General features: G+C 35.7%; 1 protein-coding gene across 1 annotated transcript in view; it reads right to left on the reverse strand.

The window, feature by feature from the left end:
- TOPAZ1 (testis and ovary specific TOPAZ 1) overlaps positions 1-16,300 on the reverse strand; it is a 36,211-nt gene that overhangs the window by 12,789 nt on the left and 7,122 nt on the right. The window contains exons 3-9 of the mRNA XM_036378810.1: positions 15,751-15,812; positions 13,279-13,409; positions 11,251-11,312; positions 7,998-8,104; positions 5,696-5,781; positions 4,847-4,984; positions 531-594 (exon numbers count right to left, since the gene is read on the reverse strand). Of these exons, the coding sequence (XP_036234703.1) occupies positions 531-594; positions 4,847-4,984; positions 5,696-5,781; positions 7,998-8,104; positions 11,251-11,312; positions 13,279-13,409; positions 15,751-15,812 (650 nt within the window). The remainder of the gene's footprint in view (positions 1-530; positions 595-4,846; positions 4,985-5,695; positions 5,782-7,997; positions 8,105-11,250; positions 11,313-13,278; positions 13,410-15,750; positions 15,813-16,300) is intronic.

Here is a 16,300-nt window from a genome sequence, read left to right on the forward strand (position 1 = left end):
AACAAAAGCCCTTTCTGACTGAACTCAAAAGCTCAGATGGGTCTGAATGAACTGCAGTCCCTAAAATGTGTTACTCACAATCCTTTGCATCTATGGTGTAAGGACTAAACTAAAGCTGTTGGGGGTGGGTGCAGAAGCAACACTTAATTTCAAGAGCCTCCATTCTCAACTTTTTGGGTTTCTAATGTTTAGCCAGGGTGTTCAAAAGCACCTTAATAAAATTTAGGTTCTGTTAAACCTCCTACCTGCCCTATTTACATATTTCTACTCCCAAGTCTAGTTACAGTCAGGTATGTTCTTTTTATGTGGAAGTAAGATTTCTAAGAACCTCCTGAGCTAAGTGCCTATCAAAATTTCTACCCTTACTGGGAAACGGAACCATTAAAATACAGGGATTGAATGCATTCTTTAATTTGAAGAACTTTTTATTCACTGCTGAAGTGGCAGCCATTTCTCTTTTGACAGCCTATTTAATTTACTTTAAATAAGTAAAGTAACAAAGATCATCAACAGCTACTACTATATCATACCTGCACGTTTTAGGAGGCCTGATTCTTTGATACTAACGTATGTCCTAAGAATTGCCATGCAAATCTGTAAAAAAAGAAAAAAATTACAGTAAAATGTAATTTCAGTTTATGCTGAACAAAAGAACTACTCACAAGCATGAGCTCTATTATATAATGAGCTTTACATTGCTTCCATGTAAGCCATACATACTGATAAATGATTTAAGAAGGTAATGGGGTCTGTAGGCAAAGGCTCTGTCAAAAGGCCAGCAAATCAAACTGAAAAATAATGCAGATGCAATGTTCGGGAAAGAGGCTGCTGGGACCACAAATGTTTGCATGTGTATGTATATACTCATAGCAAACAAAAAAAAGAAGAAAAAAAGAAAATTTGAAAATGCAGTTACTTCAGAGCTAGCATAAATGTGGCAGACTGTAAACAAAAAAAGGGAAGCAAAAACGTGAAAGTGAAACATGATAAGTAAAAATTCCATGAATGTACCAACTAAGAAATCAAAAAATCATCCAGAAATGAAGCTGGTAACACCAATTGTCACAAAGAATCATTCATAAGGACACAGAACAAAAAGCTGAGAACTAACTTGATTTAATGAGCCATTTCACCACAGATTGAAGTGACTAAAAACAAGAAAATCCACACCTAGATATTTTAATGTTATTTAGTATTGGAACATTCTTGTCTTAACCTCTTAAGCTGTCAGCTTTGTGATACTTACACATTTTACATATTTACATACTTACACTGCTAATAAAGACTACTGATGTTATATCTTAGAATTCCAAGTTCAGGAAAACCCCCACCTCCTTTTAGAAATTCTCTGTCACTTCTAGAACATTTACAGTCTTTCTGCACAACAATGTAAATTGGTCATATTTAATACTATTTTGTGAAATAGTTAAACGTCAAGAGACAGAAAATGCCCTAAATTAGCAGTCATGGTAATACATAACTGAATCAGGTTTACTTTTACATGCAACTTCAAAATGACACATGAAGTTCATTATGCAGCAAATTAATTATCATCAAAGCAAAAGATACTGGTTTATGGCCAAGGCATCTTATTTTAAAGCCATTAACCTGTTTAGAGCATCAAGCCAAAGAATACAAAAATGATACATCTAAGTATAAATAAAGCTTATTGTTTTTATTTGGAAGCAGTATTGCAATGTTGAGCTATATTCCAAGATATACCTTTTAGAAAATCATGTCAAATTTTTGATCATTAATTTATGTGAAGTGTCACTTGGGAACAGGTTAACTCACTTAATCCAAATCTATACTCCCAGGTGGCTGAGGCCATTTCCAGAATAAACTTTAGCTTAGAGTAAGGAAATTAGTTTGCTTTCTTATGGAATCCATTTTTTTCCTTCTTTGGACTGACTCCCAAAAAAGGCCAAGATTGCATCTGGAGCTCTGACTGTTCCAAGTATTAGTGAAATTGCTTGCACAACCACTTGTAGTAGTATTCAATCATGGGACATGCTGTATTACATTAATAAAAGAAACTAAATGTGTTATTCATTTACACCTTCTAGAAGGCTTCAGTTGATTTAGTTGTTCCGATTTTGAAAGGTGTAACTGCACCCACAGACTATGTAAAAATGTCAGAATCTTTAAATTTTGAGTTAGCTGTAATAGATTTTGAATGTAGAAAGAGATTATTCCTCTTTTCAAAAGGCAGTATATATCACACTATTCTGTCATCTGCCAGTTGATTCCATGACTCATTTAACATCACAATTTAATAAAACCATAATAAAGGCCTCTGTGTTTTATAACACCAACCAACCAACTCTCCACTAAGAGCATGGTCCTACTACAATAACACAGAGGTGCTTATTCAGAAGAACAAGCACAAGAATTCACTAAATACTCCAGCATCTCCCAGCCAGTGCCCACTCTGTTGTTTAATAAAGGAAGAAACCCCCATACTGCAGCCTTTATCTCAGTGAGATCAAAATCAGGATCCTTCTTACAGGAATGCTGTGGAAGCTTTGAGATGCACAATTCCTATTCAATGTGGCTGAAAGTGACCAAAAGGTTCAAAGGTCATTTAGTGGTGGTTAGAGACAGTAATAAAAGACAGTGTAGAATCACATTTCTTTAGGAAGACACATTAAAAAAATAAAACCAAAATCCACCACAACAGAAGCAAATATCCAAGGCTCTGAAGTTTTAAGACAACACTAATGAAGAAAGAAATATTCCTATTTTATATCCTTTTTGTTTCCAGTTAGGAGGTTCACAGGATGAAGGAAAAGGAGAATATGAAGTCACAGAAAGTAAAAACTTCTTCAATGGATAGGAGTAAAAAAAATGAGTGAGGTTCACAAAGAGAAATACAGGCTTGCATAACAACATGTTTTGAAACCACTTATTTAACCATGAAATGATTGCCCGTGCCACACTCTGAAATGTCATTTGAGCAAAACAATTTACTGTATTAAGCTCAGTGTGTCTTGCCCTTTCACTGAGGACCATGGAGTAGAATCCAGCATCATCTCCTTTATCCTCTTCTCCATCACTGATACATATTGTTAAGACCCACTCTTCCCTTAAATACTCTGGCAAGTATTTGAAACAGTCTTCTGTTTATCTAATACAAAACAGATTTCACTGTTTGAAAATGAAAGGCATCTTAAAAAAAAAACCAAAAAAAAAATTGATAACTTGTACAACTTGCTGAGCTCAAGAATATGCTGATTTTCAAAACATATGATGTTTTTACGAATTCAAGCATGGCTGTGTTGTGTGATCAACTACAACTGTAAAGTGTTAAATATTAGGAAGTTATGCCTTAAAGCATCAACCAGTTACTTAACAAAAAAGAAAAAATATCATTATGGGGAAAAGTATTTCTCTTCAAACACTCAGTGACTATTATCAGTGAGAACACTGAGCTCTAAGCAAGTGGACTATCAGTCTGCATAAGAGTTCTCCTGAAGAGATGTATTCCTCCTGGAATAAATGATCCTGCATAAAATCAGATGCCTTTATAGCTTCTTTACCTGTTTTTCTTTTATGCACTTTGGTGCCACCATGAGGTGCTTGGCCTACTATCATTTTTAAATGGACAGGTCTAAAAACATAAATACATACACAAATGAACAAAACTCAGGCATACTTTTAGACTACCAAGAAAGTTTGTCTAGGTTTGGTGGGTAGAAGTGGTAAAGTCTGCTGGAGTGCTGTACCACAAGTCAAATCAAATGGAATGGATTTTTAATAGTCTTAGGCAAACAATTCTTTAATGGGCCTGTAATATAATGAAGCAATAAAAACCACAATAATTCAGATAAACTAGCTGAAAATTACAAATATTCACAACAGCCTGCCAAAGATGTATCACACTTGAGAAAAAAGGAAAAATGTTCCATACAAAATATATATAAAAGAGAAAACATTAAGAAAAATAAAACCAAATTACACTGATGTATTTTAAAAATTTGGACGCAGTATATTTAAGATATCAGGAAGATAGACAAGCTGCTTTAGGTGTTAATTTTTTTTAGCAACCATGTCTAAGAGGTTAACTGTGAGTTATTTTTTTACATTTTGATTCTGGAATTTTTTACTTACTGACATCAATGATAAAATTGCACTCATACCAGTAAGATGGTAGGTAAGAAATAAATCTTGTAAGACTTGAGGAGGACAAGTTAGGCATTTTTTATTGGTTACCTGCTTTGATGTTTTTATTTGCTTCCAGTTAAGTCACAAAACTTTCATACAGCAAATTTCAAAATCTTATTACTTGTCAGTACAACTAGCTTGCCTTGCACATTTCTTGGAAGTATTAAACTCAAAATGCCTCTGTTAAATGATTTGAAAACACACTTACTTTGCCCATCATTGGAAAACTATTCTTGCTTGCAAATATTATGAGAATTGTTGCTCTATTTAAGGAGATTACAGTATTTTAAAACAAACACGCCTATTGTTGCACAAAATATTCAGAAGGTAATATACCATAGATGGCTTTTGGCTTTAACAGTACATAGAAAGTCTTTGCAAAGGTTTGCTTCAAGTCTCTGATGCTCAGGGTAGAAATGTCTCAGAATCTGCCCATTCTACTACTCTGTATTTGTACAGCCTAATTGTTGATACGTGTTAAAGCATCTACTAGTTCAAAATTACACCATGTTTAAAAAAAACTTTAGAAGATCTTGAGAGGAAGAATTTCTCAACATTTTTTTCATTCATCAATCTCTGATTGATTACTTACTTCCCATATATAAATGAACAAATATGATGCTTTGATTTTAAAAAGTGTTCACATTTAGAATATTTTCCCTACTTCAGTAATTTTTTTTACCTTTTCATCCCCTTGTCCTGGAACATGACAGAACCAACATCTTGTTCTTTCACACCCACGTGAAGTCATGAAATAATATCTGCAGTATTTACGGGGCAAGTTAAGTGCATCAAGGATCTGCTGGACTGAATGAGAAGCCTGGAATACAATAAAATTACAACAAGCAGAAAAAGCCAAATAATATTTCTTGAAAGCAAACATGGTCTTTGTTTTTTAAAATTTAAAAATATCTACAAACTATAAACAAAAGCAGAAAATGTGATCTATAATTCAGCCTCTGAAACAACCCTCACCTCTGTACTGTACTTGCAGCATTTCAAAGGACACAAAGATCAATCCCCTTGCCATGTCACGTTACTGTCTAATTCAACAAAAGCCTGTCTTGAAGACCACAAACAGGGATAATGCAAGAACTGCTAAATGAGATGGACAAAAAGTAAAGAGGAAGGAGAAAGGTGACAAGTTCCTGCACAGCTCTGAGTAATCATCTGAGAATTTTGGGACATCAATTTCCTTAACCCTTTTCCAGTGCCTAGCATCATGGATAAAGCAGGCTGTGTTGAACATGTGAAACCTTGTCTGCTTTTCAGTTCTACAAACACCAATAAAGCAAAAATAATTATTTGATTTTGCTTAAGCTGAAAACAGAAATCAAGAAAAGTTCACTGTGAATAGCAGCCCCTTCATCACTGATTTTGTTCTTGGAAATTATACTTACTCAGTGATAGCATCTTTAAAGGTGTAAAAACATAAACATATACAGATCCACAGTTTCTGACTTGATACATGGGGAACTGTCTGAAGAGCCATAAGAAATTTAGTGCCAAAGGCAAAGATTTAACAACTCACACTTGCATTTTTCTCCATCTTCCATGGCTCAAAATCTCCACAATTCTTCAATGGCAGTGAAGTACTTATTCCCAAAGATTTGTAACCTAAAAATTAGGATGAGGGCACAAATCACATAATAAAAATGAATCATACTGAAACCACTCTCATTTATCTTATTTTCCTTTATATTTATAGTTCCTTCAAGTCACAGCAATGATTAATGAAAATTTGATTAATGCAGTCTAAAGCCAGTAATTTAAATTACAGTTTTCTTAATTATCCTAAAAGTGAGACTTTACACAAACTTCAAGAGTAAGCACATTTAAATTAAAAACTTCACTACTTTATCCAAGGATCCTGCTCTAACTTACAGAGATAAGAAAAGGAATAAAAATATCCAGAAGTTTTAATTTCAAAACCTACCCACTTTATCAGTAATCTTTGCATTCCAACATCACTAGCCCTAAATTTAAGCTATTTTTTCTGAACTGATAGAAAACCTTTCATATTCTTATGTTTTAAGCAATGCAAGTAGAAAGTTTAAGCCCAGTGTAAGTTACTGGTTTCTTAACCATGAAACTTGGTTTTAGAACTTTAATTATTATTGAATGACAGTTTTCTTTCTTTGAAAACCGAATAACGTTAATGGAAGATAAAAGTTAAAATTTTCAACTCCATATCTAAAGACAAATGAGTTTCTGAATGCCCTGCATTCTAGGATTCTCATCTGGCCCCTTCAAAGAACTGAGTGCCCACAAGACAGGGTGCTTAGCCCCTTCTAGCAAACTACAGTTACTAGAGAGCATCCAGTAATGAATGTTCTAGAGACTGGCCCTAGGTACATGGCTCTTAATCTCCATGTCTTCCTAATAGATAGGGCTATCCCAGGATAGGAAGGACTGAGCATAATGTAGAACAATGAGTATCAAATGTTATGTATTGTCACATTGCAAAAACTTGTGAAGTGACAGTGGGCCACTTGATAAGTTCAGGTCTGGATACATTTAGTGACAAGAAAAAGAGTGAGAAAAGAGCCAACCACAGCTATAGAAAATTCCACCGGGAATTTGATCTTTCCTCCGGATTCTTTTTTGATCTTTCTTCCAGATTCTTGCCATCCCCAAGCACGAAGTTTTTGCCCAACTCCTTTCAAGAGTTTGTACTCTCTCTCGCTGACTGTAGGTCAGACTTGTAGGGAAGCAGGCCCTAAAGTGGAATAGCCAATCCTGCCTGCACAGTTCTGGGAATAAAAGGCTGTTTTACTCTGTCCCAGCACAGAAACTCTTGCTTTGGCAACTTTCAAATAACTTTAAGAAGGAAGACTTTGAAGAACTCTTCAGAAGGTATACTCTGAAGGCCAAAGATATGAATAGCTTCAAATAACTGGAGTCTGAAGACATATTCAAAATTGCTTTTTATAGCATGTGTTTCTTGCACTACATGAAAATACTGTTAAATGACATGATAAAATTCTGTTAAATAACATGATAAAATTCTACAAGCTCTGACTGACAGTATAATTCGAAACTCAACAAGGACCCCTGTCACTGATCTTAATTCAAGAAATCCATGTTTATAAATATCTATATTAATCAGTAATTCTAAAAACATTGATCTCCAAAGCACCTGTTGCAAAGAAACAGAATGCAGTATCTATCCACAAGTAATTGATTCCTATTTTTCTCTATCTTGTATGCCAAATAAACCATACATTTATGCAAGGCTAAATGTCAGATTTGTAATGTGCAGTGACTCCAGTTCCATTATGATTTCTCTGGTGGCACAGATATCTGTCCCACATGTGAAATATACTGGGTCAACAAGAAGTGCTACTTATTAAATCCATATAATTATTTGATCCAGTCTAGTGAATGCCTCAAAACATTTGAATTGGCATAAACAACAAAGTTCTGACCTTCAGCAAGGTGGGTAAACCACTTTAGCAAATCTTACTAAGAACAATCAACCAACCCAATCTGCAGTCACATTCTCTGACCACAAATAAAGGAAAACAAGTTACTTGCTAATAACACATGTCAAGCACAATGTGTCAGACTACCAAGAACACATGCACTCCCCTAACATTATCTGACAGGCATAAATACCAGATAGAATTATTTCTAGAATAGAATTCTGCTAAAAACCCAACCCCAAACCTCTCACTAATCTACCATATGAGATCTTGCAGTTTTACTTTTATATATGCAAAGTAAAATTCCAGTCAATATCTTCAGGAACTGAAGATAGTCCGTAAGATTCTACTGGCAAATAAAGCACAAATAAAAAATTATGACAGGCTCATCAATACAGCATACAATACCATTTGTCCAGGATTTCATCTCTGTAGTTCCACTGAAGAGATTTACTTTTTGGTCATTCAATGGCAATCCTGATAGCAATTCACAGTTCGCTTTGTATTTACAGTCACTGTTGAATATTAAAAACCATAATTTTGTTAAAATTAGTTTGTTTAACCAAATTTAACAGGGGTTTCTTTCATGTGATGCATGCCTTTAAAGAGGGATTAAGTGTTTAAAAGATGAGAATTTCTTCAACACTTTATGCAAAACTTTATGCAACACTTCAAAACTTGCCATAAATTTAAATAGCCAGCAGTCCCAACAATTTTACTTTCATTACTCTCATTTGCCTGGTCCAATCTGATTATGATTTTAGCTGAGATTATTCTGCCCTAATGCATAACTGTATTTAAATTCAATAAATAAGTAGAAAAGGCACCTATGAACCACTCCCCCCACCATGCTGACAAGAAGATTGAGATTATTTCTGTCATCTCTGAAAAAGTATTTACATTAGTCTGTTATATAATATCTGTCAAAGAATAAATCCGAAGGCTTTTCAAATTACATTTAAAGAGTTGACTGTTTTCTTTCCTAAAAAACTGATTACTGGACAGAAGATTTAGGTGATTTCAAAGAGAGCACTAATTAAAGACTGTTCTGCTTTTATTCCCAAATATGTACATTCCAGAGAATTAAATGACTAAAATGTGGTGTTTTCAAAAATAAGATAAAAATATTGCTAGGAAAACACTTGGTAATCTCTTTTGTATTTGTAAACAAAGCTACAGGAAAAACATCGTCCCCTTTCATGAGATCTTGCTCCCCTTCCCCCTTTCCATTAAGAATCCTGGTTTAGTACAATCCTGGTTTTAACCTGCTTGCTCCTCTGCAGTCAGAGTTGCTACCTCCTAGAAGGGATTCAAAATTTTTAACACTTCTCATAGCCAAGATAATTCAAATAGTTCCTAAACTTTAGGATGTTTTCAATACAATTTGAAATAAAAATGCTACTGTAGAGAGGAAGAAATTCCAGGTAAGAAACATAATTTTTTCAAGATCAATCTTTATTCTCAGCAATGTATTTGGGTTGTTTTCCAGAGGGAACAAAAATCTGCAGTTTTAGTTACTCAGAAGTTTCAAATTACCACATAAAATCTTCTAATGCTACCTCATGATGCCAGCCTCAGTTCTGACACAATAGGATTTTCGTAGCAGTTTCCCTTCAGATTTCTTTAATCTAAACATGAAATTACACACTATTTTGCCAGGAACTGTAAACTATATGCATCTACAAGCATTTTTTTCAGTAACAGCATCACTAGAAGAGGAGTTTGCTAAATAAGAACAGCAACTATGTTTTCTTCTAGATAAAACTTTGCAACGATAACATTTTTCAGTTAAACTAGTGAAAATAGTTCAACTCCAAAGGAAGGCCTCTTTAACTACACAGAGTACTGCACTGCACAAACATATTTTGTTCAGCACAATCTACTTACTCTGTAATATAAAGAACTATTTATGCTAGTAAGGCAAATTTAAATGGGTACTTTATAGCAGAAGGAGGAGCTTGGAGCTCTCCAGTGGATTAACAAAAAGAAGCAGTATTCTGACAGACTACTGGCAGACTCAAGTCTGTTGCAGAGATGTGAGCGTGGTTGGAAAAAAAACAGTACTCTCTTCTATGTCAGCTAAGGTTTCTTGGTTATTTTGAAAATTACTACGTCCTAGTTCCAGCCAGGAAAGGGTTAATTTTTGCAGTAGCTAATTGGTGATTACTGCTCCTAGACCACAACACTCTGTTATTTCTCTTCTAATTACTTAAGAATTTCATCTTAAGTCTACCTTTCCTACAAAAACTAATTCTCTGTCATTTCTGGATTGCTGATGAATGAAAATTTCTCAGTCTGACAGTAATTCAGGCTCAGAAAATCATCCACGGTATGAAGTTCAACAAGGGAAAGTGACGGATTCTGCATCTGGAATGGGGCAACCCTGGAAGTACAGACAGACTGGGGAATGAGAGGCTGGAGAGCAGCACTGTGGAAAGGGACTTGGAGGTCCTGGTTGATGGCAAGTTGAGTCAACAGTGCCCTGATAGCCAGGAGAGCCAACTGGGGCCCTGTGACCTTGGGGGCATCAGGGACAGCATCTCCAGCTGACCAAGGGATGTCCCACTGTGCTCTACACTGGTGTGGCCTCACCTTGAATATTTTATGCAGTTTTGGGTGCCACAATGTAAGAAAGGCATTAAACTATTAGAGAGTGTCCAGAGCAGGGCAATGAAAATGGTGAAGGTGCCTTAAGGGAAGCCTGGTGAGGAATGCCTGAGGTCACTTGGTCTGTTTGGCCTGGAGAAGACAAGACTGAGGAGAGACCTCATTGCAGTCTGCAACTTCCTCGTGAGGGGAAGAGGAGGGGCAGGCACTGATCTCTTCTTTCTGGTGACAGGACCCAAGGGAATGGCCTGAAGATGCGTCAGGGAAGGCTTAGGCTGAATATTAGAAAAAGGTTCTTCATCCAGAGGGGGGGGTCAGGCACTGAACAGACTCCTCAAGGAAGTGGTCACAGCACCAGCCTGAGTTCAAGAAGCATTTGGACAATGCTCTCAGGCACATGGTGTGAGTCTTGGAAATAGTGCTGTGGTGGGCCAGGAGTAGGACTTGATGATCCTTACGGATCCTTTCCAACTCAGCTTACTCAATGATTCTATAAATCAGATTAAGAAATGTGTACAGTAAACACTGCAAACACAGCTTGAAGCTAGAAGAACAGTAAAGCATGTCCTTAACTGCATGTGACATGTTTTTAAGCACCTTTTTCTACTGCTGTACAAATATTTGTCAGCCTGAATTTGAATGAGATCTTTCAATTCTTTCATAAGCAGAAAAGAAAAAGGAAAGCTTCATGACTTATTTATTACTATGTTTTGGTTTTGTTAAGTTCTGGTAAGTGCTATTGTGGCAAGAAATGCATCTTATGCTACACTCACATTGAGATGCAAAAGTGAGACACTGTCATGAAGTTAATATATTTTGTCACCAGTCAAAAGTCAAAATAAGCCCTACTGTCCTGTCAGGCTATGACTACACTTCTTCTGTCCTTTGTGGAGTGAAATTATATTATTTCATGTATTTATGTTCTTCATTACATAGTTACAGTAACATGGAAAACTGAATTAAATACTGGTGGTTTTCAGGTAACAACATCACGTTTTATTTGTATAGTAACTGGGGAATAGCACAGGTTACATGAAGGACACACTATATGTACCTTTTCCCAGCTTCACTCTTATTTTCTTCTTCAACATCAGGCACTCCATCTGCAAGCTTGAACTGTGAAGATATTCAAGTTATTTTCAGGTACAACAAAGCACTACTAAGGCTGTTATGCTTTACAAGACTTAAAACTGTTAGAGATCATTGCAAGGTGTGATAAGACAGTCTTAACTGCAGAAACTGTTATTTGGTGTGTAGGATTATTCTTACAACATCTTTGTTAATGAACATACTGCCTTTATACACTGTGTTCTTTAAAATAGTGATTGTTAACTGGAAAAAAAGACAGTGTGACTGTCTTCACTTCTCTTTGCTCTCATGATAATCTCAGCAATTTTTACGCCCACTGCCCGACTTTAACTGCGCCTGACAGATGTGTGGAACACCACAAAAGTTATTCCAACAAGTTTAATGAAATTTAAAACTGCACTGAGGAGGAATTTAAGCCTTTTGCTCAGCTCTACACAATCATGGACAGTTAAAAAATCCCCAACGATATGGAGACAAAAGACAACACAAAACATATTTGGAGGAGAGAATCTGAAAAGACTAATTCAGAATGAAGTCAGAGAATCCTGGCTTCACAAAGTAACTTAGGACTTCATATTCTATTACAAATTGATTATAGCCAAAGAACTAGAGATGACTGTGTTCTCATTGGATTTCCAAACTTTTTTTTACCGCTTCCTGAACAGTTTTAGCATTTTCTCCATGCGTAGTTTTTGCCCTTCTCACAGGATTATTAACTGGAAAAACCATCAAAAAAGCATAATCTAAAAATCTCCCCAGATGGTAGAGTACCTGCAATAAGGGTTCTGCCATCGCATTTCCCCTGCAGGTGTGCACTGCTATTTTCTATCCACATACAGAACAGGTTTAGGTAGGGCTTAGTATGCATTTTCTGGTTTGAGTTTGGGTTGGGTGAGATTATTTGCACGTATTTTTTACTGTCCAACACAGCACAGAAAAGCAAGCACTAGGATGCTGATTTTATAAAGCCACAAAGCTATGAAACAAGCCAAACGGGACTAACCTGGTAATACTGCGACAAGTATCCCACCTTCAGCAAACCTTACAATGTGACAGACCCTTTTTGTCTCTCCAAAAGATCAGCAAACAAAATGGCACTGTTAACTTTGTGAATTGCATGTTAGCTGCCCCAATTCCATTTGCTGAAGGAAATGTTTCTCTTCTTTTAAATACTTTTTTGCTTAAAGGGAAACCGATTCTCTGCTGTTTGATTAATTTCCCAATTACTTACCAATTTTAACCCTGTGAATTGTACAGTTTAACTTATCCAGTTAAAACCACTAGCCACTCCTGGAGTAGTGGAAAACAGCAAGCAATAACGTATGAGTGGCAGAGAGATGTCTCCCTCTGTAAATTCCAATTAATTATCAAAGAAGCAAATAGTATAAAATTCCAGTAAATCTTAAAAGATCTAGACTTATTATCTAGAGGAGGAAAGACAGAGAAAGGTCAAATAAAGTCAGTAAGCATGAAAATTATTTCCTCTGAACAGCCAGAAATCTGTATGTTAAAGGCCCTTCTGCCCAAGTAATGAAGCCCAGAATGATTTTTTTGATGCATGATGGCTGTGCAGCTCCCCAGCTTTCCAACATTGCCCCATCCTTCTGATACTGAGAGGCATTTAACAGCAACATTTAAAATTAGGTATGTTATGTAAAAATGTCATACATGCAAAGCAGTACTCATAGGAGTACACTGGAACAGTAATTTTCATACCATTGGGAATACAATGTTATTGCAACAACTGATGTAACAATAAATATCCTGTTTCACTTCCAATTTGAAGCTTAATTGACAATTAAAAAAAAGTCAAGTTCTGTTAAGTGAAGATTACATTGCCAATACACAGTAATCTACTAAATGTTAATATTCTTTTTATTTCAGGAAATTTAAGATTTTGTTGATAAAACAGCATTAGCAATTAAAATTATCCAATTATGTGGATTGTAATTTCTTAAACTATTTAAGTAGAGAAAGCATAATTTCTCAGTACCTTTTCATCCCCGTCCACACTTGTCAAAAGTTCATCTAGTTTGCTCTGTTGCCTATCTTTAAGAAAGTCCTCACTAACATCTCCTGAAGGACTGCTTCCTCTGGAGGAGTTGTGGGTCTTCACATCTTCAGCTGAAAATGTACAAACGCACTGCTTTATGTGTTTCCCAGGCTACAAGACAACAAAGCTTTTATTTCCTAAATATTACAAAGGTTTAGAATTAATGACATTTAAGAACTCCTAGGACCTCCTAAATGTGAAATTTATGGAAAAATATTTCATGCTTAAGGCAAGAACCATTTCAAATAAATATTAGGCTGAATCTGCAATTAAAATCCTATCCAAGCACTATGTTCTTTAATGGTCCCTGTTGAACAGTACAACACGTTTACTTATAGAATATTGAATTCAATACTTAGAAATAAATTCAGTTAAGCTTTTTTATTAAAACACAGCCAAAGATATGTGTGGCAATTTGCTAAACAAAAAGACTTAGCCTTTGTTACAAAAGGGCATAAGTTAATCACACTGACATGATGCAACCCTGAACTAAATATAGAAAGCTCTGAGAAACTCCAAATTCCTGTAATATAGTAAACCCAGTAAGAATTCAGTGTCAGTAAATTTCAGCACCTTTTGGAGATGCCACAGGAAATGAACGACACACCTGGCTGCAACTTTCTGAAAGGGCTGTTTATGTACAACAGAAGAGTTCTGCATAGAAAAGAAATTCACTACTGGATCACACAAATGACTTCCAACTGCACTGTGCTGTCCAGACACAGGAAGAAAGAATCAGATTAGTATTGGAAAGGCTTTTCTCTTATAGTCCCTGGTCTCTATGATCACCAAGTACAAGACACATCTGGCTGAAGACAACATACACAAGATTTCCACTTGAAAGGTGAAGAGGATTGATGTTACCCAGAATATTTTAACTGTAGTACTTTTTCCCTTTCTTAAATGGTGAAGCCACTAAGGCAAGGAGCCATGACTTCACTAACGTAACACAGGACACCAAAGCAGTAACACCTATTTCTGAATAAATACATAAATAGTCAGTAATTAGCAACACCAGGAACCCTTCTTTTGTTCTGTGCAGGTTTTTTTTTAAAGTCATGTATTAAATGGTAAGTTACTGTGTGCATTTTCATCTAAGATTATGATGGGATCCTGCTTCTCAGATCTGGGAAGGACTTTAAGTACCACAAAAAGAACCAAAGACTTTCAGCCTCAAACTTTGCTAGAACATGAAGTAAAACAACAAAGAACATGCAGAAGTTACTGAATAGTACAAAATTTGTTGTCAGGTTTGGCTTCAATCACCTCAGCATTGCAGATTCCATGGCCCAGGCTCCAATCTCTTTACATGACCAGAGGCATAACTGTGCACTTCCTCTTGACTCGTCCTCAGGGAACTTGTGTCTATTTCTTGGTATCTGAGCTCTAAATCCTCATTATCTTTTATTTTGCCTTCTAATACCTGAAGCCTGAGATCTTCTCTTCCCCTAATAGTCTCTAGTCACTCCTTTCCAGGAGGCACTATCTGCTGAAATCAAGCTTTGTAGTGAATCTAACACATTAATGCGGAAAACCAGCACAAGAGGTACTGTCAGACACCTTTCAATCCTGAAGCAAAATCAACATGTAATGTCAGAATAACAATAAGCTGACAAACTGATACCAGAAGGGAAACACCATGAACCTCCAAAACCAGTCTCAGTACTCTGTATGTTCACCACTGTCAGTAAAGGGCTTCTATCCAAAGTCAAATCCTGTTCTTCCAACCTATCTAGTAGAAACTTCTACATTAGATATACCTTGGTATACCACTAGGTCTGGTATGCAAACTGCAGAAAACAAAACAAATCACATTCATGTGCTGCCTAGCTGGACTGTTCTGCTTTAAATAGGAAGAAAAACCCCACTAAATCAGAAGTAACCTTATTTCATTAGAAAAAGGCATTCTTTAAAAACAAAACACTGTCTCAGTGGAATGGGCATAGCATCCACAAAAAACCCCCGAAAGGACAATCTGGAAATAAACCTGACTACAAAATTCTGTGTGCTGATGAACACAACAGAACAACCACCTCTAACTCTGACCTAAACTCCAAAGCACTATTACAGGACTCAGAGTCTTACTATGATTTCAACAACTAACAGAATTCTTTGCCTAAAACTGTCAGAGAAATGTCAAAAAACCCCAGAACCAAAACCAAATCAAAAAACCTCACTCCAACCCACTAGTCCTACCAACAGACAAGTAATACAGAGAAGTACGTGCTCCCTCTATGACTCAGGCTTGTGTCATTTTGAAAGATGTTGACTCAATATGCATTAGGAAACAAACTACTGTAACAATAAAAAGATAATACAAAACCAGACAAGTAGACAAATTCTTTTTTTTTGTTTGTTTTTTTTTTTTTTTCTTCTTTGGATTATATACCAAAAATTTCCAGAGACCCTTACCTTTTAACACCAAATTACAGGAATTTTCAGTATCACTTGACTTTCCAGATTCTTGCATGCATCTGTTTTGAACAAAAAGTGTACTTAAGATTTCCATCTTGCACAAAAGCAAAAATAATTTATAAGTTACATAAAATCAAAACTTCTCAGTAATACTTTTAGCCATGGACAGAACACTTACAACCAATACACTGTTTTAAGACTCTTTTTAACTTTCTCTTTTGGCTTTCTTATGTTCATCCCTTCAGATGAACACCTACACATGTTAAGTAAAACCAAGACATTTCAAAACCCAAAATTTTCAGTATAAGTTCATCATCTCATTTAATCTTTGCCTAAAATACCGGGAGGGGAAATTTTCTCAGTATAGCAAATCAAGAAAATACTGTGCTAATGAGTCAATTCATCAGTTTCTAAAAAATGTGATTTACAGTAATTTTATATTCAAAATAATTTGCTTAACAATGAATCTCAAAGAGAGTAACAAAAACAACTGTTCATAGGAAGATACTTCACCTATTTCAAAGATAAGTAAGGAAAAAATTAATAC

The sequence above is a fragment of the Molothrus ater genome, chromosome 1 (assembly GCF_012460135.2).
Source record: "Molothrus ater isolate BHLD 08-10-18 breed brown headed cowbird chromosome 1, BPBGC_Mater_1.1, whole genome shotgun sequence".
In the NCBI taxonomy this organism is placed as follows: domain Eukaryota; kingdom Metazoa; phylum Chordata; class Aves; order Passeriformes; family Icteridae; genus Molothrus; species Molothrus ater.